This window comes from Choloepus didactylus, chromosome 24 (assembly GCF_015220235.1).
Source record: "Choloepus didactylus isolate mChoDid1 chromosome 24, mChoDid1.pri, whole genome shotgun sequence".
NCBI classification, from domain to species: domain Eukaryota; kingdom Metazoa; phylum Chordata; class Mammalia; order Pilosa; family Megalonychidae; genus Choloepus; species Choloepus didactylus.
Window position 1 is genome coordinate 2,579,302 of NC_051330.1, and position 25,761 is coordinate 2,605,062.

The window sequence follows — 25,761 nt, forward strand, 5'->3', positions numbered from 1 at the left end:
GTCCCAGTTTATTCTACCTGATAACTGCCGGTCACTCCCCACGCCTGCAGGAGTGGAGCCTCACTCTTTCTTTCAACATCAGAGCCCCAGAGACAGAAACTTCTAGAATTCTACTTTCACCTTCTAGAATTTGTGCCGGCCATTCAAATGAGGTTTGGGAAGATTTAATGACACAAACCTAAGTTTAAAAAGCACAAATCAAATCTGTTTTTATAGCAACAACACAATTAAGGATATAGACATATGGATGCAGGGGAAAATCAACAGAAAAGCAAACTGGAGATTAGTTCACTAGACTTTAATGGTTTTCTCTGGGCTATGAGGTTACAGATGATTTTATTTCTCTGTAGGTTTTTCTTTATTTTGCTATACCAAAAAAATAATAATAATGGATTTTTAAAAGCGGGGGAGGGGAATTGTCTTACAATGTGTAATCAAGCGCGTTTTAACAACAGTCCTCTAAAAACCCAATGCCTCGAGCTGGAAAACTTTGTTTTAATGGTGGAAACTTCATGCAGCAGAATGGCATGCATGGAGGCCTTTGAGAAAGCAAAGTGGTCATTACCAAAAGAATGTTATTATTTTTTTTAAGGGGAGAAATGGTGCAGACTTTTCCCTTTCTGTTTTAATTTATAAAAGCAATACCTGCTCACAGTTTGAAAAAATAAACAAAAAGTGAGAGTGTACAGAGGCTCCCCCGGCCCCGGGGTGACTTCCGTGCGTCCTCCCACGGACCGGGCGGTGGGTCTGCGGGCTACGCGGATCCTGCTCCATCGCGCGCTGGCGGAGCGGGTGTGCGCGCCCGTGGCTCTGGCCGAGCGGATCCTGGGGTCCCGCCTCCTCCCGGCCGCTGTGGCCTGAGGACCCTCACTCGGGGAGGAGAGAACTCGCTTCTCTCCGGGGTGCGGCGGCCCCCAGGCCCCGGATCCTGCGGTCAGTCCTGCGGGGCTCGCAGTGCTGTTCCGGGTAGTTGAGCTTGTTTCTCCCCTGCTGCGGATCCCTGAGCGGGTGTGGACGCCTAAGGACTCGGTTCGCGGCACCCGCAGGTGTCTGGGACGAACCTGGGGCAGGGTCGGGACCAAGAGAACGCACGCATCTTCCCTAAACGTGCGGGTGGAGGGGGCGGGAGACAGCGGGGTAGGGGCTTTCTCCACCCGGTGAAGGACCGCGCACCTCCGGAACCGGGTGGAGAGGGCGGTGAGGTGACCTGGAGGGAGGGAATCTCTAGTGTTCTCCAAATAATAAATTACAATGGGATAACCAAAATGAACCTCGCCTAGGCGTGTTTCCGCCCGGTTTCGAACCGGGGACCTTTCGCGTGTTAGGCGAACGTGATAACCACTACACTACGGAAACGCACGACCGGCGTCTGCGCCGTAATCCTAATGGCTATGCTACTGACTAGTCCCATTGCCAACACTTCCTTTGGATTTGGTGGATAAATAGACCAAGGACTGCAAGAAGATAACTCACGACTCGCGCACTGCGACCAGCACAACGTTTCGCCCGCCGCGCACCCCACGCGTTCCTCCAGCACGGGCGCCAAGAGCAACCCTCGCTGGCGCTTTGCGCCCAGAGCTCGCTGGCGACCCTTGGTTCCGGTGCGGCCCACTAGCTCACCCACTTGCAACTTTTCCCAATCATTGGCGCCAACAGTCCTCCCGCAGGTCTTGGTGGTGCCCACTGGGTACTGCCCAGGACAAAAAGTGTCCATTTAGCCTGTAGGGTAAATTTGGGATGAAAAAACGGGCTCGTCCGGGATTTGAACCCGGGACCTCTCGCACCCAAAGCGAGAATCATACCCCTAGACCAACGAGCCAGTCAGCAGCAGCCCTCCTCGATCCTTTCATGAGTCTACGCCACACGCTCATGCAGTCTCCAGGAAAAGGGATCTCAATCTTTCGGAGCCTGGAACTGTCCTCAGGGTCTTCAAGCCCCTCACACCTAACCTATCCCTGCTCAGCCATATCCTCGTCCGCCTTTAACTCTCAGCCGCAAAGCTCCGTGCAGGGTAAATGCTACGTGTCCCTTGGCCCATCTAGATCGCCTGGAGTCCCAAGAGTGCCTCGCTTTTAGGGCTACCTTCCCCGGCAGCACAGTGGAGGCCTTCACGCCTCCGCTCCGGGGACCGGGCGCCCCTCCCAAGGGAGCCGACTAAGGCGCACGGTCCAGGTAAGGCGCCATCGAGCCCAAGTGAGGAGCCAGGGCGAGGCGCAGAGGCCGGAGAGTCGGGGTCTCCAGGAGAGAGCCCAAGGCGGGTTTGGGGGACTTGGGACCTGCTGGGTCTTGCGCCCGGAGAGGCGAAGTGAAACCCGGGTAGTTCCTTCAAGCAGGAGAGCCTGGCAACGGGGCGGGGCTTTTGTTGATTTTTTTTTTTTAATATAAAAAGCAACACATGCTTATTTAGAAAACGTTCCGAAAATGTAGGAAAGCGTGAAGCAGAAAAGACAAACGAGCCGGGAATCTCGCCCTCTGGGTGGCGACTGGCCTGGAAGTTGGTGCGTATCCTCGGCGTTTCCTATCAGCGCGCGCGCGCGCACTTGGCACTTTTTTTTGTCTTAAATGATGAGGACACCACTCACATATTGTCTCTTAACATAGTTTTATTTTTAACTGTCGCTCGTGGACATCTTTCCAACTCAACACGTGGGACACGAGGTTCCTTTAAATGACTGCACGTGTCCACGCGCCCACGCGCCCGGGTCTCCGGTTCATTTAAACCGCGTTGCCGCCGCCGGGGTCGCGGTCTCAGGCGAGGCCCCGGGCGGGGGGCCCAGGCCTCTTGCCCCTGCCCCAGGTACTCTCTGCGTTCTCCCGGGATTGCCCCCGAGCGGTCTCCAGCACAGGACAAACTAGAGGCCCGCGCTGCGCCGACGCTCTCCTCCTCCCCCGCGGGGAACCTTCTGTCTCCTAGAAGGCTTTGATTGCCCTGGGTTATAGTAGTAAAACAACAGTGATCCGGATTCCCTGCTGTAGAATTCACGACAACACACCCAGAACTTCGCAAAAGGTTTATTTTTATATCATCAGCACAGAAACTCCCTACGCAGATAGTCAATCCATTCCCATCTGCGTGATCGTCCACTGCCCTCTGCGCGCTGGCCCTGCGAACACTGCTGACCGCCCCGCTCTGAGCCCGTTGCCTGGACTCCTCCAAGTCCGCTTATGGGGTGGGAGGTGTCCTCCTGCCTCTCCACTGGCTCCTTCTTGTCTCTGGGCTCTCCTGGATTCCGGCCTTGGCGCTCCGTCTTCCCACGGTGAACATGCTCAGGGGATGACCTGACCCGCCCCAAGTGTCCACACCATCCTCTCCCAAAGCCTCTCACCCGCTCCTCCTCCACTGGCTGGACTGGGGCGAACGCCCGAGAGCCCCCCTACCGGCGTCTCACCTGCACCCTGCCTGACTCCGCCAGGTGACTCACGGCTGGATCCCCTCGCTCCCAGCGCCTCCTCCTCGCCCGGCCCTTAGGCAGGCATCGGCGGGTGTGGCTCTAACGCCCAGACTCCGATCCCCCTGAGCGCAAGGCCTGCTGTACTTTTCACCAGGTCGCTGAACTGCCTGTCAACCCACACTCACGCAGTCTGGAAATCCACGGTTTTAGTTGGGGGTGGGGGGGTACCCGCGATCTGGGGCTCTTCGGGGTAGACCAGTCCGGGGAACCCGGGACGCGCAAATGCCCAAACGTGACCAGGCGCCCATGGCCTATCCGGAGGGAGTCGCTCAGAGTCTTGACGCAGTTTGGCCCTTTGGGTGGCAGCTGGCATTAGGGAGGGAAGGAAGTGGGTGCGATGGGCCGCCGACTCCTGCACCCCGCCCCCGAGCACCCCATCCACCTCATTCGCCCCTCCTCGAGCCTCCACCCAGGCGCCGGCTGGTGTGCTCTCCCCTGGTGCACGGGGCCTAGGTTCAGTTTTCTGACCCTGGGCCACTCTGGAGCCGTGCCTGGAGTGGGCCGGATCCGTACATGGTGAGGCGACCCGCCTAAGGGCTTTCGGGGGTGCCCTTGGGCTGGAGTGAGGGCTCCCACGGCTTGGGAAACGAAACGCCGCGGCGATGAGGAGGGCGCCCCGAGGCCCGAAAGGGCCTGGCCCTGCCCGTCAGGCAGTGCCCTGCTTGTTTACAGAGGACTTAGTTTCAATTTGTAAACTTGAATTCCCTTAACAACAAAAATAAGATCAGCAGGTGAGCATGGATCAGGTGGACACTTTGTCGTTTTAGAAAATTAAATGGGTGAAAGAAAAGACTTTAAGCGAATGTGATGAAGTTACTCTTTGGATGTCACGTTTGTTTGCACTTTTCTTTATATAATTCCACAAAGAGAAGCAAATGCTCACAAGAAGGAGGCGACAGTGAGCGGGAGGAGGGAACAGCAGCGCAGAGCAGACGCACGGGCCTAACGCTCAGCGCGCGCGGGCAGTGCAAACACCAGTGGGTGCGCTGGGGACGCGCGCCCTGGGGACGGGTCCGGAGGGGCGTTGTACCATCATCGCTCCATCCCGGGGACGGGTGTGGGCCACCCCCAGCGAAGGAGAAAGGATCAAGACGAGGGCGAGCCCAGGGCCCCGCTGGGAGGCAGCCGGGGAACTGAAAGGCAGGCGCCCTCCGCAAAGGAAATTCATCTTTGCTTGCGCGTCTTCCCCGCTTTCCCAGTTTTCAGCACAGAGGAATGGGAAAAAGAGAGCAGGCCCCAGCGAGATTTGAACTCGCGACCCCTGGTTTACAAGACCAGTGCTCTAACCCCTGAGCTATGGAGCCGGCTGTAGCACGAGCGGCGGCTCACGGGCTGTTGACGCCACCGCCGCGCAGCCGCAGACCGCCGCCACGCAGAGCCGAGCGGCGAGGGGCGGGGTCAGCGTCCCTCCACCCCGGACAGCCCCGCCCGGCAGCGGCCGCCACACCCGCGGCGTCCATCAGTGTCAGTGACTTGGGCCGGGTCTCAGATCCTGGGAGAAAGCCCGTGGGGAGAGGGGTGGGGAGAGGGCGGGGACGCTCGGAGGACAGGAGCGGCGCCTCTGCAGGGCGGAGCTCTAGGAAGGGCGGGTGGGGGGGCTCAGAGGGTCGGGGCGTGAGGGGTGCGGGGCGCAGGACCGGGTCGGGGCTCAGGACCCCCGGCCCCTGCTGCACCTTCGCGCACATTAGGAAGAGGTAACCCTTAGGGCCCACCTTGAGTCACAGGGAGCTGGTTCTGCCAGGGCTCCTAAAAGGCCCGCAGGGGAGAGGGCCGAGGTGAGGGTCTGGGGGTCCCACGCAGGCAAAGGACAGAAAGTGGTGCAGTAGGTGGTGAGCCTTGGTCTGGCAGCCAGGAGCCAGCCTGCTCTGTTGTCTCTGCAAAAGCAAGTGCTTAGGTCCCTTGGCGGCCTGACCAGGGACAGCTCCCTGGGTGCTGTCCCTACACTGAGGAGCCCTGCAAAGGGGCTGAATTCTCATTGCTCTGCAGCTCACAGGCATCTGGGACTAATGAGTGGGGTCACAAATACCCATGTTAGGCCAGGCATTGTTCTCAGAGATCCCGATCTTACAGGGTCCCAAAGGATGGCAGAGGAAAATGCACAGCCACTTACTTACACATACACAACAACATCGTGACATTGTTGCCACACTGCCCTGGTAAACAGGAAAGAACATCTCTCCCCCTCCACGTACAGTTGTTATTGTAACTGTTGTTACAGCTCTTCAGATATACAGATATCTGTGTCGTTATTTTACAAACACACATCCTCTGATAGACACACAATCGCAGTCACAAACATGAAAGGTGCAAATGTACACTCAGACATCCACTCCCACCATCCCCAGACCTGGCCCCAGACACACAGCATCTCCACAATTCCTTGACCTGCACTGGACACCCACATCTTCTGTGACCTGTAAGTGTGTCTTGATACTTCCGCACAGGTGTTGGATGATATAAAGGGTAAGGGTACTACTCAATCAAAGAGCCACGCTAGAGGCAGCCCAGATAAACATCTGGTGATTTAATTAGCAAATGAATGAAATGGGTTTTCCTTCTGGAAATCAGTGGTTTTCAAATACATGAATTGTCTTCGATGTTCTAGAGCTATTCTGAATAAGGCATAGAGTTTAAGAGAAACTTCACCCTTGGGAATGTTGCTGAAGGCTGAACTCTTAAAACAGTCCTGTCCCCAGCTTGAAGGACACAGGATTGATTGATTCCCTAGCGCTGTGTCAACTGGGTCTGCCTCTAGAGCAGTGTCATGCCTGCCCCAAGAGGACATTGTATGCTAGTTGTGCTCAAAGCATCTCAAACGACAGAGCACTGAGACTCCATAATGCTTGCAGACCACACCATTCTACTATCACTGTCCTGCATGCCAACACATTTGTCTTAACAACCTGTGCAGAACAGAATTGGGTCTGAGACTTGCTTTCATTCTAACCTGCTAACCACATAGTGTGGGAGGAAACCTGTTGCCCTCTCCAAAATATGATGTGGCTAATATTTAACCAAACTAATAGTAGGGTACAACCAAATTAAGCTAGTCTGCAACCTCTAAACCCTACATACATACACATAAATGCCCTCTCCACAATCTACATGTCCTCCCCCACAATCTGAGATATAAAAATATGTGCACACGCTCACACACATAAACACACATGCTCACCCAGTCTGGCAGAAATCTTTGCTCACACTTGTGTTTCTGCACTCAGGCCTGGGGAGATGGGAATGAGTCAGGCCACCCTAGAGTTGAGCTTATAGTCTATATTTCCATCTCTCCATCCCCTTTCCTTTGGCAGCACCAAGCAGGGAACCCCTTACCACCAGCCTTACAGAAGCCCATCATAATCCAGAAACCGGGTTACGATTAGCCAAGGGATAATGATGGTGTCAGCTGAAGGTCCACCAGGGTACAAGCTGAGCAAGTTTTGGCACCAGAGTCCTGTTAGCGAGTTCCAGGAAGGGTCTGTCAGGAGCATGTTTGTGCTCTGTGCATTTCTATGCTGGTGCTAGTTGCATCTGTGAAATTATAAACGCCAACTTGCATTGCCAAATTCCAGAGCCTTTGATCTCCTCTCCCACTGGAGACTGTCCTTTGACACTTGCAGGTGGGGGTTTAGGTATCTTTGAGAACACGTGTTGGCCATCGTTGTGGTGGAGGATGCACATATCACTCTGGGTCAATGGGCTAAGGGGTGCTTTGGGGTACCACACCTATATGCTAAAGTTCTGGGATTTCTCATGTGGCTTTTCCCTCATCTACAGGTCAAGGATTTCCTTCCGTTCTGGTGCAGACTGTCCTCTGAGCTGGGAGTACAGAGCTCCTCCTCCATGAGCAGGATGACCTTGTCAAGCCAGCTGGATCCGGAAGCCAAGCAGAAGCGATGATGGACTTGGCTGGCCGAGGACAGCACGGGACCAGGACACGGCACGTTGTTCCATGGAACCAGAAGACCCAGTGAACCCCATGCAACAAGAAGCACCCCTGTCCCTCTCTTTCAACTCTTTTGGGGAGCCCGGCTTCTGTCCTCACTTGCGTCTCCCTCCCCACCGCTCAGGCCAAACCTTCCTGCCCCCAACACGGAAGGGACAGGCTCCAAGGGTGCAAGGAGACGCTTGCCTTGTTCAGCTGACCCTTTCCCCCCACTCTTGTGCCGCCAATGTTGTGTTCTGCAGAAGCCCCTCTGGGGCAGCCGGGGCATGAGTATGGACGGTACAGGCTAGAGTGGCCAGGACGGCAAACATCCCGTCCTAGGGGTGTCCAGGAGGCGGCTGCATTCACCCCTGACCGACTGACCCCCCTCAAGGCCAGATTCGCAAGTAGGTGCCAGTGGAGCAGACAGAGAAAAGGGGGAACACACGCCCCTGAAAGTTGACGCGGAAGGTGTAGAGGTGGCGCATGTCCTCCGCGGCGTGGAAGGACACGGCCCCCACCTCCAGGTCCAGGGCCACCCGCACGCGCGCCAGCTGCCCGCAGTTGAGGGCCGTGCGCTCGGGGCTGGTCACCGCCCAGTACTGGCCGCCGTTGAGCTGCAGCGCCCACACGCCCGCCTCGGGGGTGAAGGGCGTGAGACCCTTGCGGCGCACGCTCTCCAGGGCCACCCCGAAGGCCCAGCCGTCCTTGGAGCCCACTTCCACCTCCCAGTGGTGGCGGCCCGAGGAGAAGCCGCAGGACGCCAGGACCCGGGTGTTGGTGTCGAAGCGGCTCGGGTGGCTGGGCAGGTCCTGGGCGCGCTGCCCGAGGCGCACGCTCTTCAGATCCAGAGAGAGGAGGAGGCGGGGGTTGGCCGTGTCGGGGTCCAGGGTCAGCTCCACTGCAGGGCGGAGAGAGGGGCGGAGGTCGGTCAGGCAGGCCCTGTCCACAGCCCCCTCCTCTCCAGGCCGCGACCCCTCCCTCCTTTGCAAACTTGATTCCCCTTCCACGGGGAACCCTTCTGGCATCCATCCCTAACGCCCAGCCGATTCTCTATCCATCTTTACCAGGTACTGTACTTCCTCCTATCCCCCACTCAACAAGTCTTTATCGAGATCCTACAAACCTGCAATATATGGACCTGGTTTGTATCCCTATTCAACAAGATCAACCAATCCTATTTAAAAGACAACTGGTACAACTAAGTGAGGATAATGTGAGACATTGATTGTTTATTTTGGATCAAACATATGCTATGTGAAATTAGGGACCCCCTACTTAATAAGTCAAGCCCTCAGTCTTGAGGCTTGCTCTTATGAAACTTTCTTCCATAAAGGGGAGTCTAAGCCTACCTAAAATTATGACTGAGTCACTTCCATAGAACCTCCTGTGTTGCTCAGATGTGGCCTCTCTCTCTCTAAGCCCAACTCTGCAAATAAACTCTACCGTTCCCCCTACCTGGGACATGACACCCAGGAGTGTGAGTCTCCCTGGTGATGTGGGACATGACCCCCAAGGATGAGCCTGGCCCTGGCATCGAGGGATTGAGAAAGCCTTGCATCGAGGGATTGACCAAAAGGGGGAAGAGAAATGTAACAAAATAAGGTTTCAGTGGCTAAGAGATTTCAGATAGAGTAGAGAGGCTGTTCTGGGGGTTACTCTTATGCAAGTTACAGCTGGATATTGCAAATTGCCACAGTATGCCAAGCCCCAACCAATAGTATTCTGGAAAACCCTAAAGAATACCCAGGTCTTTATCTGAGATGCTATAAAAGTTTTGCTCACTAAGCATATTCTTTAGAAATGCAAAACCTGCAGATTGTACCAATGCCAGATAAGTCCCAAAACGCACAGGCACAAGCAGCGTCAAGAAGTTCAACCAGCTATAGCCCCCTTCCCCATAATGTCGACACCCTTTTCAATAAGATCAGGTTAGGGTGGTCATTACCTAGGTGTTCCTGAAGATTGAGACAGTGATCCAGTGTGAGGAGTAGTAGTGACAAAATAGGATTTAACGAAGGATTATGACTCCAGAATTATTACATGGGTTTATTTTTTCATCTCTAGTGTATTAGAACAGCTAGAAGGAAATAACTAAAATTGTGGAACTGTAACCCATATCATACTTTGAAATTTGCTCTATAACTACTTGTTAAACTATGCTTTGAAAGTTACCACTTTTCTATATACATGTTATACGTCACAATAAAAAATGTTTTAAAAAGCAACTGGGAAAATTTGAACACTGGATATTGGAAAGAATCATTAATTTTTCTAGGTGTGATGATAGTTTTGTGGTTATGGTTTTTTTTAAAGTATCTGTTTAGAAATAACATATTGAGATATTTATGGGAATGACAGTTATCTGTGATTTGCTTTAAAATAACCCAGTGGGAAGGAGGAGGTGCATATGAAAAATTTTATCCAAGAATTGATAACTGCTGAGCTGGATGATGGTTGCGTGGCAGTTTGCTCTGCTCTGCTCTCAACTTTTGTGTATGTTTGAAATTTTCCTTCCATAATAAAAAATGAAGATGTGTACACTTCTGAATGCTATGTTCCAGGCATGGTTCTAGGCCCCGGGCGTACCACAGAATTTATAAGACAGTCGAGTATCCTTGACCTGCTGTGGCTCACTTTCTAGAAGGTGGAGGGTGACAATAAGTGATAATTGAAGTAAATAATCGTTGTAAATCAGGAGAGCAGAGGGATCAGGAGAGGAGGCTGTAATTTTAACTAGAGTAGTGTTCCGGTTTGTTAATACTGCCTTTATGCAAAATACCAGAAATGGATTGGCTTTTATAAAGGGGATTTATTCGGATACCAATTTACAGTTCTCAGGCCATAAAAGTGTGCACACTAAGTCTTCAACAAGAGGATCACTGAAGGAAGGCTGATAGCATCCAGAACACCTCTGCCAGCTGGGAAGGCACGTGGCTGGCATCTGCTGGTCCTTTGCTCTCAGGTTATGTTTCAAAATGGCTTTCTCCAAAATGTGTCTGGGTTTCTCTTAGCTCCTCTCTCTCAGCTTCTGTGCATCCTTGTGTCTTTCTCCCAGGGCATTTCCCTCTTAAGTGTCTGGGGCTCCTCTCTTAGCTTCTCTGGGGCAAACTCTGGGCTTCATCTCTTAGCTTAGCATCTCTAAACGTCCTTCTATCTGCATCTCCAAGTGTATCTGTGTGGGCTCTTGAGCTCTTTTAAGTACTCCAGTGAACTAATCAAGACCCACCCTGAATGGGCGGGGCCCATACCTCCATGGAAATAATTTAATCAAAGGTCTCACCTACAGTTGGGTAAGTCACATCTCTGTGGAAACAACCTAATCAAAAGGTTCCATCCTAATCAAAAGACTAATAAGTCTGCCCCCACAAGACTGCATTAAAGAACATGGCTTTTGTGGGGGACATAATAGATCCAAACCAGCACAAGTGGTCAGGGAAGGCCTCTCCAAAACAGGGCTATTTAAGCAGGGACATAAGGAGGTGAAGAGTCTCCCATGAGGCTATGTGGGGGAAGTGTGTTCCAGCCGAGGGACAGCCCATACAGTGGGGGGCCCCCGAGGTCGGTGTGTTTTTCTGGCTGCAGGGAGTGAGCAAGGAGAGTGTGGCGGTGAATTCAGACCCTTGGGGCCTTGAAGGCCATGGTGAGGACTCTGTCATTTTCTGAGTGAGGAGCCAATGCAGGATTCCGAGCAGAGGCGGGGCCTGCTCTGACTTGGCTGGTTTAGCTTCTGCCCACATCAACTCTGACTCAGTCAACTGTCACCATCCAGAACCTGTGCTCTCTCCTCCCCCTTGGGGTTTGATCCCACTTACTCCAGAGCCATCTCCTTTCCTATTTCAGTTTCCCACTGCTTTCCCTGACCTCAACACACAAGCCCCATCCCCAGGAGATGGTTCGGAGCTGTTATGTGCCCCAGAAAAGGCCATGTTCTTTTAATCCATTCCTGTGGGTGCAGACCCATTGAGGGTGGGACCTTTTGGTTCAATTGAGATGTGACCCAGCCCATTCAAAGTGGATCTTAATCCTTTACTGGAGTCCTTTATGAGGACAAGAGAGAGAAAAACTCCCAGAGAAGCAAGAAGGACCCACAGGAGTTGAGCGAGAGAGATCCATTGAAACCAGAACCCAGGAGAGAAAGACCAGTGGACATTGCCATGCACCTTCCCATGTGACAGAGGACCCCCAGACGCCAGCAGCTTTTCTTCAGAGATGGTATCCTTCTGAAGGCTTAATTTGCACATTTTCACGGCCTTAGAATTGTAACTTGTAATTTAAGAAATCCTCATTGTTAAAAGCCAACCCCTTTTTCTGGTATATTGCATTCTGGCAGCTTTAGCAAAGCAAAACACTATCTGGGAGTGGGAGCAGGGGCAAGAGGTTCGTCCAGGTGACCCACAAGCCCGCCCCAACTTAAGGTTCCCAAGGCTGAGGGCACTGAGCTCCTGGCCATCCCACAGCTTACAGGCCATGAGCCCCCACTGCTGCCTGGGGGAGCCAGAGCTACTGGGGTGAAGATGAGGGGATCAAGGGGGGCAAACTGACTGGGTCGCTGAGGTGGGACTGAAGGAAGGAGCTGACCCAGGAGTGATTTTTACTCGACAAAGCTATAGGCTGTGTCCCTGACCCTTCCTGCTCCCTCCCCTTCCTGTGGCTACCTTGAAACTAATCTCACAGCTGTCTGACTGCAGGAAAAAAACACCAACAACCTCAGACACCAGCTATGCCAAGTCAAACTCACCCCCGCCTCCTCCCCTCCTCTCTTCCACCACTGCCCTTGCCCTGCCTGTAAAACTCCACCAACCCCTGCCTTCCTCAAAGCTGGGTTCTAGTCTCTCTTCCCCCCTTAAGTAATGTCATCTTTGCTCTGTTTTAACATTGTGCAATGTAAGCTTTTCTTCAACAGAACCAACCCAAATCCCTGAGAGAGTCACCTGCAGGGAGAGGATTCTCTACATTGCCAGGTAATCAGAACTCACAGTCACAATTATCATACCTTTCTCCTCTTTCTCCAGCTCTTCCCGAAGATCCTCTGAGGAAAAGAAACAAAACAGGGCATGCATGTGCAACACAGATGTTTGTTTGGCAATGACACCATCTCTTCCAACATTTATAGCCCAACTGACCTCACTCAGTCCCCAAATGCCCCAGAAACTAGACTGATGTGCAGGCACTGAGCCAATCATGGCAGGGGGCGTGGGCAGAGGTGGGGGTCAGACACCCTAGTGCTCCAGCTCAACCTCTCCCCACTTCTATCCTCTTTTGCTTGGAGCTGGTCTGAGCTGAGCAAACCCCTCAGCCCCTTTTCTGTCCCCAACACTCCTCCACCCCATCTGTCCCCATGGGAAGGTGCATAACCCAAAAGGGCGTGGTTGGATTTACCACCACTGCCTCTCCCACCAACCTGGCCTCCACACGCCCCAGGTGCTCTTTCCTCACACAGCTTCTGAAAGGGGGACACACTCAGAAACATACTCCCCCCACCCACGCTGCAGGGCCTTGCACCATGGGATGCCATCACCTTTGAACTTCTTGAGCAGCTCCTTTAAGACAAAAGTCTTGAGGGAAACATTCCAGACTTTATTCTTCATCTCGGAGGAGACGGTGGCTGGCTTGGGGCTGGGCACACTGCTGCACCTGCAGACAGGGTCTCTGAAGACGGCTCATAAACACCTTCCCAATCCCAATGGGCTCTGACAGATAGGATGGGGAAAGCCCTCTCTTGGGGGGAGAGGTGAAGGGGAGAGGCAGACCTGTGTCGGAACACCCACAGCCAGGCAGGTGGACATCTGCCTCAGAAGGTACACAGGTAAGGCCGCAGGGGGGTAGGAAGTGGGGTGGGAACGCAGGGATCATTCAGCAGAAAAAGAGAAGAGACAGCTTAGGGAGACACAAGGAGCCATCAGGTTCCCTTACCTGTTTAGTGTGTTTCTGAACTCCTGGAAGGAAGGAAGGAAGAAAATCAAATCAGCTTCGGGTCACCTCCATTCACCTTTGAGTGAACAAACCTGACCCCTTGCCCTGCCTCCAAGAGGAGTTACCAGTAAGCAGGTGTAGTGCACCCCACAGTCTGCTCGGACCCCTGGCGGTAACAGCTTCCCGCTGTGGCCAGCCTCCGGGTGTCTCAGTAACTGGGTGGACCCCCAACCCTGACCACACTTCTGCAGATACCCACTACAGATCTTCACTGCAGCCATCTGCTGGGACTCAGTGTTACCTCTGCCCTCAAAGTGACATGAGACAAAAATGTCAATAAGAGGGGCACATAAGGGGAGGGCATGGGATTCTTGTCATTGTTGTTGCTTCTCTTTATTTTTTCTTATTCTTGATTTTTTTTTGTTCTTTTTTTCCTCCTCTTCTTTATTTGTGGAAGGAATGGAAATGTCTTCATACAGATTGTTGTGGTGAATGCATCACTATATGATTATTTCAGAAGCCATTGATTGTTCACTTAGGATAGACTGTGTGCTGTATGAACTAAACTGTTTTTTAAAAAAATGACATGAGAATTGTATAACAAGGTAGATTACAAGGAGTGACAGTGTGATTGTGAAAACCTTGTGGATCACACTCCCTTTATCCAGTGTATGGATGAGTAGATAAATGGGGACAAAAACTAAATGAAAAATGGGGTGGGATGAGGGGATGATTTGGGTGTTCTTTTTTGTTTTTATTTTTTATTCTTATTCTGATTCTTTCTGGTATAAGGAAAATGTTCAAAAATAGACTGTGGTGATGAATGCACAACTATATGATGGTACTGTGAACAGTTGATTGTACACCATGCATAACTGTATGGTATGTGAATATATCTCAATAAAACTGAATTTTAAAAAATGACATGAGAGAAGTCATACAGCCCTTTGTAACCACTGTTCTTGATGTACTCATGACTTGCAAAATTAATTCTGTGGATTATGACCATTTAAAAAAAATTAGAATAGAAAACACCAAAGTGCATCATGGGTAGTAAAGGTAAATATTATTTTCTGAGACAGTTGTTCCAAATATGTGTATCCTGTAATAGAATGTAAAATACATTACTATGGATCATGGTCAAGAAAGTTTTATCATACCCCTTTAGCCCTCTAACTCTGGGAGAATCAGGGCACCTTTGCCCAGTCCCCATCACAGATTGTGTGGTTCTACTAAACCTGCAGGATCTGACTCTGTGCCGGTTTGGATGCATTATGTCCCCCAAAACACCATTATCTTTGATGTAATCTTGTGTGGGCAGACCTATCAGTGTTAATTAGATTGTAATTCTTTGAGTGTTTCCATGGAGATGCGCCCCACCCTGCTGTGGGTGATGACTCTGATTGGATAATTTCCATGGAGGTGTTGGCCTGCCCGTTGTGTGGATCTGAATTAAATTACTGGAGCACTATATAAGATCAGACAGAAGGAACGAGCTTGCTACAGCCAAGAGGGACACTTTGAAGAATGCACAGAAGCCGAGAGAGGAGCTGCAGATGAGAGACAGTTTGAAGACAGCCATTGAAAGCAGACTCTTGCTCCGGAGAAGCTAAGAGAGGACAAATGCCCCAAGAGCAACTAAGAGTGACATTTTTGAGGAGCTGCAGCCTAGAGAGGAACGTCCTGGGAGAAAGCCATTTTGAAACCAGAACTTTGGAGCAGACGCCAGCCACATGCCTTCCCAACTAACAGAGGTTTTCTGGACACCATTGGCCATCCTCCAGTGAAGGTACTCGATTGCTGATGTGTTACTTTGGACACTTTATGGCCTTAGGACTGTAACTGTGTAACCAAATAAACCCCCTTTTATAAAAGCCAATCCTTTCCTGGTGTTTTGCATTCTGCAGCATTAGCAAACTAGAACAGGCTCTGTTCACGTTGTCTTTCCAGTGCCTTGGGATAACCCAGTGGAACACCCGGCGAGAGAGACTCACCTGGAGAAAGTCAAGGTCAGGCTTGCGAGCCGTCTCCTGGATCTGGCTGCTGAGCTTGGCGAGCAGGGTGATCTCTCCCCCGAGCTGGGCCAAGTTTTCATTCTGCTTCTGTGTCACTTCCCTGGACAGCTCCTCCAGGCGGCCCAGGAGCCGACCCTCCTGCTCCACCAGGAAGGCCCGCAGTGCCTGGAACTCGGCCCCCACCTTCTCCCGCTCGGCCGCCATCTGCTTCTGTCCGAGGAGGAGGAGGGGTTGGAGAGAAGGGTACCCGGGTGTCCACACAGGGCATCTGGAGAGGAGCCTCCGAGTCACCTCACAGGGCAAGAGTCCATCCTCCTCACAGCCTGGGAGGTCAGACACCCCACATGTGAACACACACACACACACACACACACACACACACACACACTGTTTTAAATACCCCGACCCCGTGTACTCAGCAGCCTCAACAGATGCTCTCTCCTCTTCCCCTCATCCCAGACGTGCCCTCGTGCCTTTGAACCCGGGCTCTACCACCTAGCCTTGGGCAACTTCAAACCAGCCCCGGAACCACCAGGGCAGCAGTTTCCTCATTTTAGAAGTGTGAGGCAGTCAGCTAGGCCCCCAAACCCAGAGGCAATAGCCTCTTCACGAACATCAACCAGTTGCATCCATTTTCCCATAAAATCTACACCCCTTTTCAACATGAACAAGTTAGGGTGGCCACTGCCTGGACATCCCCCAAGATCAGGAAAGTGATTAAACTAGAGGAAGGGGAAGAAGCAACAGACAAGACAGAATTTAACAAAGGATTATTAATAATGACTCTCTATATAACTTTCTTTTTCTTAGTTGCTAGGGTATTAGAATAGCTAGAAGGAAAGCACTGAAATGGTAGAACTGCAACCCATAGCATTCTTTGAAATTTGCTATATAGCTACTTGTTAAATTGTAATTTGAAAGTTATCATATTTTTGTATATTATTTCACAATAAGGAAATACCTGAAACTATGGTACCGTAACCCATAACATTCTTGGAAATTTCTTACATAACTACTTGTTTAATCATACATTGAAAGTTATCACCTGTTTGCATGAATGTTATATTTCACAATAAGAAACATCTGAAACTGTGGAACTGCAATCAATAACATTCTTTGAAGTTTGCTCTCTAACTACTTGTTAAATTGCACTTAGAAAGTTATCACTTCTATGTAAATATGCTATATTCCACAATTTTAAAAAAGAAGTGGGATTGGGGTGATGAATGCACAACGATATGATGGTACTGTGAACAGCTGATTGTACACCATGGATGATTGTATGATGTGTGAATATATTTCAATAAAACTGAATTTAAAACAAAAAATGGGAGGCAGTGGCCCCGGCAGGGAGGGGTCAGGGTCTGCAGAGCAGATCAGTGGGAGGGAGAAGGCCTGACCTGAGGCTGGGAGCAGAGGCTGGCCTGGAGTTACCAACCAGAACATCCAGTCATGGACAAAAGTGAGCTGGTCAGAAGAGCAAACTGGTGGAGCAGGCTGATTTGGGATATGATGACATGGCAGCCTGCATGAAGTTTGTAACTGAGCAAAGAGCTGAATTTTCCAGTGAGAAGAGCAATCTTTTCTCAGTTGCTTGTAAAAATGTTGTAGGAGCTCGTAGGTCATTGTTTTAGTTTGCTAAAGCTGATGCAATGCAATACACCAGAAACGGACTGGCTTTTAACAGTGGAGATTTATTAGCTTACAAGTTTACAGTTCTACAGCCGTGAAAATGTCCAAATTAAGGCACTGATTGTATGATAGCTCCTCTCTGAAGACCGGATTTGGGTGATCCTCAGCCGTTCTGTCACGTGGCGCATCTGCTGGGCTCTCCCTTCTCTCCCTCGTTTCTTTGCTTACAGCTTCTGGCTTTAGTGTCTTCCTCTCTGTCTTCTGCGTGTCCTCTTTTTTAGCTTCTGTCTCTCTCAGCTTCTCTGGGGCCTTTTTCTGTGTCTTCTCTCTGTCTTTTATCCTTTTATAAAGGACTCCAGTAAGAGGTTTAAGATCCAACTTGGGGAAAACCTCAGCTGTAAAAGCCTCATGAAAAGGCCCCACTTATAATAGTTCTACACGCACAAGAATGGATTAGCTGATCTTTTCTGGGGTACCTGCAGCTTCAAACTGTCACAGTCATCTGGAAGGGTAGTCTCGTTTTTAGCAAAAGATGGAAGGTGTTTGGAAAAAATAGCAAATGGCTCAAGAATACAGAAAGAAAATTGAGACCAAGCTAAGAGATATCTACAATGTTGTATTGTCTCTTTGGGGAAAGTTTTTGCTCCCCAATGCCTTAAAAGCAGAGAGCAAAGTCTTCTGTTTGAAAATGAAAGGAGACTACTGTCGTTACTTGGCCAAGGTTGCAGCTGGTGATGACAAGAGAGGGATTGTGGATCAGCCTCAACAAGAATACCAAGAAGCATGTGAAATCATCAAAAAGGAAATGCAACTGATGTGTCCTATTCAATTGCGTCTAGACCTTAACTATTCTGTGTTCTATTCTGATATTCTGAACTCCCCAGGGAAAGCTTGCTCTCTTGCAAAGACAGCTTTTGATGAAGCCATTGCTGACCTTGACACATTAAGTGAAGAGCACACGAAGACAGCACACTAATAATGCAATTACTGAGAGACAACTTGACATTGTGGGCATCGGATACCCAAGGAGACAAAGCTGAAGCAGAAGGAGGGGAAAGTTAACTGGCCTTCCAACTTTTGTCTGCCTCATCCTAAAATTTACACAATAGACCATTTGTCATCCATGCTGTCCCACAAATAGTTTTTTGTTTACAACTTATGACAGTTTTATGTTACTTCTATTTGAAGTTTTGTATTTCCCATGTCATTTTTATATTTAATATTAGGGAATAGAGCCAGTTCACATTTAGAGGGTTAACTGTTTTCATCTTGAGGGGGCCAGTGTGGGGATGTAGAATTTTTATATGGGTTATAAATGTTTGGCATTGTGCTTTTGGTTACAGTGTGGCTTCACAAGAGCCAGTGTTGAAACTGTTTCCACGCCCAAGCAAAGAAAACCACTTACATTTTGGTTTGTCCTGGTGGGGGATAAAAGGGATAATTTGTTCCAGTCACATGTGTAGTTATCATGCACTTTTAAGGCTCTGGTAGAAATAGATATGCCATGGATATTACATGTTGAACTGTGTGTATCTGTGGAATACACAGTCTCAATGTGCCCACTTTTGACCACGGCTGCAGAAGTGCTCCTTCACACAAAATTGTGATCCTGTTTACTCTAGAGAAGGGCAGAAATGGCTCACATTCTGTTATTTGTAAAGTCAGCTGCTGTTTGCTCTCCTTATTTTTGCTACACTCACTTTATATGTATTTAAATGTTTTAGGCAACCTAAGAACAAAGATACAAGTAACAATGCAGTAAAAATGAGTTGTTTGACAGCCATGATTTCATGTACATCAAGCACAGCAGTAAAACAAAAAGCCTGTGTATTTAATTTTGTTTAGGTTATTGCTTTTGTGATTTTTTGATACTTGCCTAACATGTATATGATATAAAAATAGTTAACATGGAAATACTTGATGATGGCTGGGTTTAATGTCTTATGAAATTTTCATGAGCAATCCAAGCATAATTGTTAAGAACAAGCGTGTTAAGTCGATGTTAAGTGGAACAAAAGTTTTGTGGATGGACTTTTCAAATACTTTCTCTACACCTCTTCATGTAAATTAGTCTTTTGGTTCTGAAACTTCTCTAAACTTCTCTAAAAGAAATCATGCATTTTTGGACGTTTCTTCCTTATTCCCTTTTGGCACCTAATGGCAGCTAAGTTTAAATACAAGGTTTATCATAATGACAAAAATACTACTTATGTAACTACTGTTCCCAACCATGTCCCATTCTCCTTTCCCTCCCTCCTTCTCTCCTCCCACCCAAATCAAGGTCTGTGGGGAGGAGGAGCTGTCAACTGGATAAAAATAATGTGCTTCATTAAAATTTTTCGTATACAGCATTTTCTAACTGAGGAAACCTTAAACCACAATGTTCTTGGCCCATCATGATGTTGGGTAGCATTAACTGTAAGTTTTGTGCTTTCACCTTTGGTTTTTAAGAATTTCTTGATACTCTTGTAGGCTGCCTTCAATTTTGATCCTTTATTCTTTCTATTTGTCAGGTGCACAGGATCACCTTCCTTTTTTGGCCTTCTTCTGTCTCGTCACCAACCATTCCTACTTGGCATCCGTGTACTTGGAAAAAGGATGCATGATCTTTCTGGCTCCACTTAATGTCTAATATACCACCCTACTTCCTTTGCTTGCATCCCACAAACTAAATTGGTGCTGCCTGGGGTGACTGTAAGGATTACATTGAGGCTGTCTTCATTTCCCAAACACATTTATTTCGTTACCCCTCAAACTTTCACTCGTCACTTCTTTTTAAAGCGCACTTTATCCAGCAGTTACAAAGGTAACACATGCTCATAATGTAAAGCCGGAGAAACAAAAAGAAGCCAAAAAGCAGAAAGAAAAATCTGATGCTAGTGCCCAGAGATAGCAGCACAATTGCAATGACCTAAGAGAATGTGTTGCATGCAAGCTTTATATTCTATTCTTTCCATTAGCATTACACATACTATTTTCTACTCCTGTGTTTTTAGACACAGATTCACACTCCTGACTCAATTCTTTATGTAAACACATGTGTGGCATTCCACATCATAAAACGAGCAAGGAGCCAAAGCCCTAGGGCAGTGACAAGTGAGAAGGATTCAGCCTACTGAAAAAAGTCTCCTCTTCCCTGAAAACTCTAGAAAAAAAGGAAAAGTTGGTGCAAGAGGAAACCATGAGAAGAATTTGAAGTTACGAGACCTGGGTTCAAGCCACAGTCTCCTACAATGTCCTCTGCTCTATCTTCATCACCTGGAAGGTGAGAAAGCAAACAACAGCAGCTAATATTTCCTGAGGACCACATATACTGTGACAGCCCCCTTTCAAAGCACTTTACAGGTTTTATCTCACTTGACCCTAACAACTCAATGAGGTGAGTATCCTTATCATCCCATTTTACAGATGAGAAGACAGAGGTAGAGTTGCTAGTAAGTGGTAAGACAGGATTCTAACCCAGGGAATCTGACCCCAAAGTCTGCACTTTCAAGTGAAATAGCATTTGCCAAATTACTCTAAATCAGGGATTCTCAACCTTGGCACTGCTGACATTTGGAGTCAGATAGTTCTTTGTTGTGGGGGGCTGCCCAGTGCATCGTAGGATGCCAATAGCAGTCCTACCCCAGTGTTGGCAACCAGAAATAGGTCCATTGCCAGATGTGCCCTGGTGGGCAAAATTGTCCCACCCCACCCAGTTTGAGAAACATTCCTGTAAGTGGTAAGAGCAATCGCAAAGAAAAGAATTCATTCTCCTTGTAACTGTGCAGCAATAGACTTTAACTCTGGTTCATTAAGCAGACATTTTGTAATGATAATGTGTGGGTCACGAGTGGAGGTAGATTGGTGGGTGGTGGAAAAAGACAGAGGTGGAAGGTGCTAAGCAGATCACAGGGTCCTAACAGAGACTGAGAACTTCCCACGCTGTAGGAAGGCCTCCGGGTCATGGATGTAAAACAATGGCTGAAGAAACACGCTCACCCCTGTCTCCAGCAGAGCAGGGATGAAGGTCAGGACGTGTGAGCTGTTCCTGGTGGAGGGAAGTGGCTGATCAGATGGGACAGTCTGGGAGGAACATTGTATGCATTTGGGGGGCAGAAAAGGAACCTGGGGCGTCTCAACTGGAGAGTTCTCCCCCATCCCCTCCACTTCCATCTTTAGGAAAGGAGCATCCTCAAGTTACTCTTCTTCTAATTCCCAGCTCCAGAACAGAAAGGCCTGCCCTGACAGGCTCTAGTGGAGCCTTTCATTCAACACCCACTTATTGAGCCAGGAACAGAATTTGAAGTAGACAAATGACAGAGTCAGGGACACCCATTTGCCCATTTTAACTAAAATGAACCCAATCTCATTTTGCTGTTCTCAAGTGCATTTAACCTGTATCTTCTCATGAAATCTTCACTCCACTGTAAGGAAGACTCCATATCCCAATTCCCTGGGGCTCTGGGCGCCCTTGGCTGCACAGCTGGGGTTACTGTACACCCACGTCCCCGAGCATCCTCCTCTCTGTTGAGGTCCTGAGGCAGCCATGCTATGTCCCCAGCCACCTCTCCCTCAGCTTGAACTCCAAAATCTAAAACACTCCGAAAATGGATTTTTTTCCTGTAACTCATTTGGTAGCAAAACACGCACTGAACTAGCATGAAGATATTTATTCTATTTACACTCCCACTTAGTAAGAAAATTTACATGCTTCTCTGTAGAAATATTAATATATTCAATTGCAAGATGATGCCCCAGGCCCCAATTGGGGTGTTACCTAATATTAGGGTGACCATACTACCCAATTCACTGACATAGTTCACGTTTAAACCAGTTGTTCTGGAATGATTATTTTAGCACAACCTTTCACTCCCCAAAGCTCTGGTTTGTATAATAAATTATATGGATACTCTACATAGTACGCACTGTCTTTACTTTCTAAAATCCACCTCTGCTGTTTCACCAGCACACATTCCGACACCACACACACAGAGGGGGGAGGGGGTGTGTGGCTCTACTGTCATCCTCCACCCCGCTCCAGCTGGGGGTTGGGGGGGACAGGGCCACCAGCTCACCAGGAGCTCCCTGCTCTCCTTCTCCTCTGTGGACCTGAACGTCTCATAGTCCTCCAGCTCCTTCTTCAAGACCCTCAGCCTGGACTCCAGCAGCTCCTGCAGGAGGGTGAGAAGGGAGAATTAGTGGGCAGAGGATTCTGGAAGCCCCTTTTTTGGAGGTGCCTTACTGGAGACCCCCAGGAGAAACCCAAGTCCCTGCCCATTGAGGAGGAGGCTGGGTTGGTGGAAGCTTCCGTCAGCATGGATGGATACAGCGTGTCCAGGCTGGGCAGGACAGCTGCAAGTTGACTCCAAAGGCCCTGGGGTCTCACTTCCTCAAGGTCATCTGGCACACAATGCAGGCTGAAACACAAGGTCCTCTCCTCTGCTCTCCTCCCCACCATCAGAAAGCCCCTTTGGATGGGAGGGTTGGAGCAGGGTGGGAGCGCAAAGAAAGAATGGAGACGGTGCGCCCCAGGCCTGTACACCTACCTTGGCTGCGGCTCCAGCCAGGAGGCAGCAAAAGACGGTGGCAGGGGGCGGGGTGGGGGGCGAGGGGCGCCCGGGAATGGCAGCTTTGACACAGCCCACGTGGCTGTCAGCGCGCTACTCAACCCAGGGGTGCAACCTGGCTCTTGGCCCCCCTCCCCCAAGCCTCGCGGAGGCCGTTCGTTCATGACGTGAGGACGTTGGACAGAGCTACGCCCCGGGGAAAGAGCTGAGACCGGGGGCAGGGGGATGTGTGACCCGGACTTCCCACCCGCTAAGAGCTGCGATAACCCACACGCCGCTAGAGGCCAGGAACAGAGAGAAATAAAGTCGCCAAGTCCACGGGGGCGTCACGCAGGCGGCCCAGTATGGGGCCCAGAGGGAAATGCGTGCGTGTGAGGTGGTGATGGTGTGGGGGTGACAAGAGAATTGCGCTCAGCTCCGGAGGTGAGCTAGGTGGCCTGGGATAGGAGGAAGGAGGTAGGGACTCACCTGCGCCTCCTGCCTGCCTGCGGGTGGGACGCATTGCATGCGCGGGCTGGCAGGCCCAGAGCGCAAGGGTAAGGCACGGGTGTGACCGGTCTCTCACCTTGGCCTCTTGCACCGCCTCGTCCAGCGGCACCACGGCGTGCGAGCGGTGCTCGCGGGCGCGGTCGCACACCACGCAGATGGCGCGGCCGTCGTCCTGGCAGTAGAGCTTGAGTGGCTCTCCGTGCTGCGCGCACCTGGCCGCCGCCTCCCGCGGCCCGCGCTCGCCCGGGGCGGCCGCGGGCAGGCTGAATCGCCGCAGCAGCGTGGCCACGGCGGCCAGCTGCCGGTTGGGCCGCAGGTGGCCGGGGCGCGCAGGCTCGCGGCACTGCGGGCAGGGCAGAGAGCCGGACAGGGCGAGGGGCGCGGCGGCGGTGGCCCCGGACCCCGGGCGCTCCCAGCAGCGCGAGATGCAGGCGCGGCAGAAGCTGTGGCCGCACTCGACAGACACCGGCTCCCGAAAGAGCTCCAGGCAGATGGAGCACGTCGCCTCGCCCTGCAGCTCCGCCGCCAGCGCCAGCGCCTCGGCCCCGGAGCCCGGGCCCGTCCGAGGCCCCACCGCAGCCATGCGCGCCCTCTGCGCACCCGAGTGTGGTGCGCAGCTCTGGGCGCGGAGGCCGAGGCCCGCCTGCCAGCGACTACTGGGAAAGGAAGGGCGGGGCTGAAGCCGTGCAGGCGGAGCTGGGAGCCCAGGGCGCGCCGGCTGGGAGCCCCGAGGACAGGGTGCGCACCGACCACAGGCGGGACGGCACAGGGGAGAGGATTTAAGAGGCGAACGGTGCCATGCGCCCCTGGTCTGAGTCTCCCAGCTCCGGGCCTTGGCAGACGACCTCCCAAACTCCGAGGCGACCTCTCCCCGTCCCCTCCTCTCCAGGGCTCCCCCGCCTGACACAGTCAGCCTCGGGAAACTGGCCGCGACAGGTGGGCGCAGGAACCCAGCTGGGCGCTGCTCCCGGCCGCCGCCCGAGGCCGACCCAGCGCGGTCGGGGCAAAGGCCTGGCTCCCGGGCCACGGTGTCAGGTTCCCGGAGCGCAGGTTCGTCTTGGTCTTGTGCTGAGCTAAATTTAGGTCGGGAACCTGGCTCTTGCTCCCCAAACCCTAGGCCTGGCCTTGTGTCCACTTTTGCAGCTACCTTTCCGCGACCCACACTCTCCCGTTTATTCTTTATTTAATTTTGGTTTTGAACAAGTAATGCATTTACAAATTTTCCCACTTTATTCAGTGACATAGCTCCCTTCCCCTCCCCCATTCCAACCCTCTCTTGCCCCTCCAGCTCTGCTCCACAGCCCCTCTCCACAACTGCCTATCTTATCTGCTTCCACATCATATCTCCTCATTCACTTTCGATATCTGCACATCCATTCCCTTGTGACCTCTCCCACTTTTTTTTTTTTTTTTTTTTTTGGCTTGGAAGACCTCTTCCCTGCTTGATTCCACAGTAACCTCCAGGCCCTGCCTAGGACACATGGTTCCCACACACGACTCCCACGGGCATCCCCACCTGGCTAAGGGGCTGAATCCAAACTACTTCTGATCTGCCCCGAACCTGCCTTCTCCCAAAGCCTTCTCCATCCTGTTTAAGGCAACTCCACCCTTCCAGGTGCTCAGGCCAGAATCCTGGCATTGTCTGTGACTTCTTTTGCTCACACCCCACACTAAGTCCTCAGCACGTCCCCACTTCCTCACCCCTCACCCTTTCCAGTGCATCTCTTAGATAATCACAATTCTCTACCCTTCTGCCCGGTCACCATGCCCTGTCTTCTCCACTCAGCAGCCAGAAGAATCCTGTTAAATTGTTAGGTCAGATTATGGCCCTCTGCTCAAACTCTCCAGTGGCTCCCCTCTTACAATAGCTTAAAGGCCCCACCCTTCTGGTTCCCTAAGCCCTTCACCCGCTACTCTCCAGTCTTTGTCTTCATCCACTGCTGACTCCACTCCAGTATACGGGCCTCCTTGCCATGCCTGCAACCTGTCGGAAAGACTTCTACCTCGAGCCTTCTGCTGTGGCCTTTGCTGCACATGGGAAGTGGCATCGTTCACTTCCCACCGCCTTCATGTCTGGGCTCAGATGTCGCCTTTTCAGTGAAGCCTGCCGGGGTGCACTGTTTAAAATCACCATCTTAACACTCCCTCCGCACTGCTGGCTCCATTTCCCCAGGAGCACCTGCTGCCCTCTGGAATGCAGGCTCTGGGTCGGTTTTGTTCACAGCTGAACCCCGAGTTTCTAGAGCAGTTCTTAGCACATAGTAGACTCTCAGTAAATTATTCTTGTGTTGGCTCAAAATGCAGAGAACTCAGAAGGGTTTGCAGAGAAAAGTCCGCCCATCCCCTACGCTCAGTTCCCTCTTTATCCCAAGCAACCTTACAACAATTTGGAGGGGGGGGGGGCGGTTAATGCAAATATTTTACTACGCCCCCCTCCTTTTTTCTTGTTTCATTTTTTTAAGAAAACGTAGCATCCTGCACACAGTCTTCCGTACTGGTCATTTTCGTGTCGTAATTCCTCTTGGGCAGCGTGCCCAGTTATTTCTATCTCCTTCGTCCACCCCTGCTCCTAGGTGCTTATTTGGACCTGTTTTTCTGCATAGCATCGCAAGATCGGGAGCCTCTCGCTGGAAACCAGCAGAGCGCCCTAGAACAGCTTGCGCAAAGCAGTAGCCAAGACAAGCTTGAGCAAAGCGGCTTGGGTGACGGGGATGTAGCTCAGTGGTAGAGCGCATGCTTTGCATGTATGAGGCCCCGGGTTCGATCCCCGGCATCTCCAGAGGTGG

General features: G+C 51.0%; 1 protein-coding gene and 4 non-coding genes across 9 annotated transcripts; 1 reads left to right on the plus strand and 4 right to left on the minus strand.

Moving 5' to 3' along the window:
* Positions 1 to 1,283: 1,283 nt before the first annotated feature.
* On the minus strand, positions 1,284 to 1,356 carry TRNAV-AAC. The gene has a single exon. It is a non-coding gene; the product is annotated as a tRNA-Val (tRNA).
* Positions 1,357 to 1,747: 391 nt separating this feature from the next.
* On the minus strand, positions 1,748 to 1,819 carry TRNAP-UGG. Its single transcript has one exon. It is a non-coding gene; the product is annotated as a tRNA-Pro (tRNA).
* A 2,864-nt stretch (positions 1,820 to 4,683) lies between these two features.
* TRNAT-UGU lies at positions 4,684 to 4,756 on the minus strand. Its single transcript has one exon. It is a non-coding gene; the product is annotated as a tRNA-Thr (tRNA).
* A 1,782-nt stretch (positions 4,757 to 6,538) lies between these two features.
* Positions 6,539 to 23,611, minus strand: TRIM7 (tripartite motif containing 7). Of its 5 annotated transcripts, none has more exons than XM_037817565.1 (7): positions 23,052 to 23,611; positions 21,995 to 22,090; positions 15,285 to 15,515; positions 13,291 to 13,313; positions 12,896 to 13,005; positions 12,371 to 12,406; positions 6,539 to 8,275 (listed from the first exon to the last, which is right to left on the minus strand). In XM_037817565.1, the coding sequence occupies exons 1-7, from the start codon at positions 23,556 to 23,558 to the stop codon at positions 7,764 to 7,766; spliced, it is 1,515 nt and encodes a 504-aa protein (XP_037673493.1). In that variant the 5' UTR covers positions 23,559 to 23,611; the 3' UTR covers positions 6,539 to 7,763. The 5 variants fall into 5 exon arrangements, 3 of the variants coding, with proteins under 3 accessions (XP_037673493.1, XP_037673491.1, XP_037673494.1); XM_037817563.1 differs by having other exon boundaries at positions 6,540 to 8,275; positions 12,896 to 13,011; XM_037817566.1 differs by lacking the exon at positions 23,052 to 23,611 and having other exon boundaries at positions 6,545 to 8,275; positions 12,896 to 13,011; positions 15,285 to 15,573; positions 21,995 to 22,079.
* Positions 23,612 to 25,682: 2,071 nt separating this feature from the next.
* On the plus strand, positions 25,683 to 25,754 carry TRNAA-UGC. The gene has a single exon. It is a non-coding gene; the product is annotated as a tRNA-Ala (tRNA).
* The last annotated feature ends 7 nt before the right edge of the window (positions 25,755 to 25,761 follow it).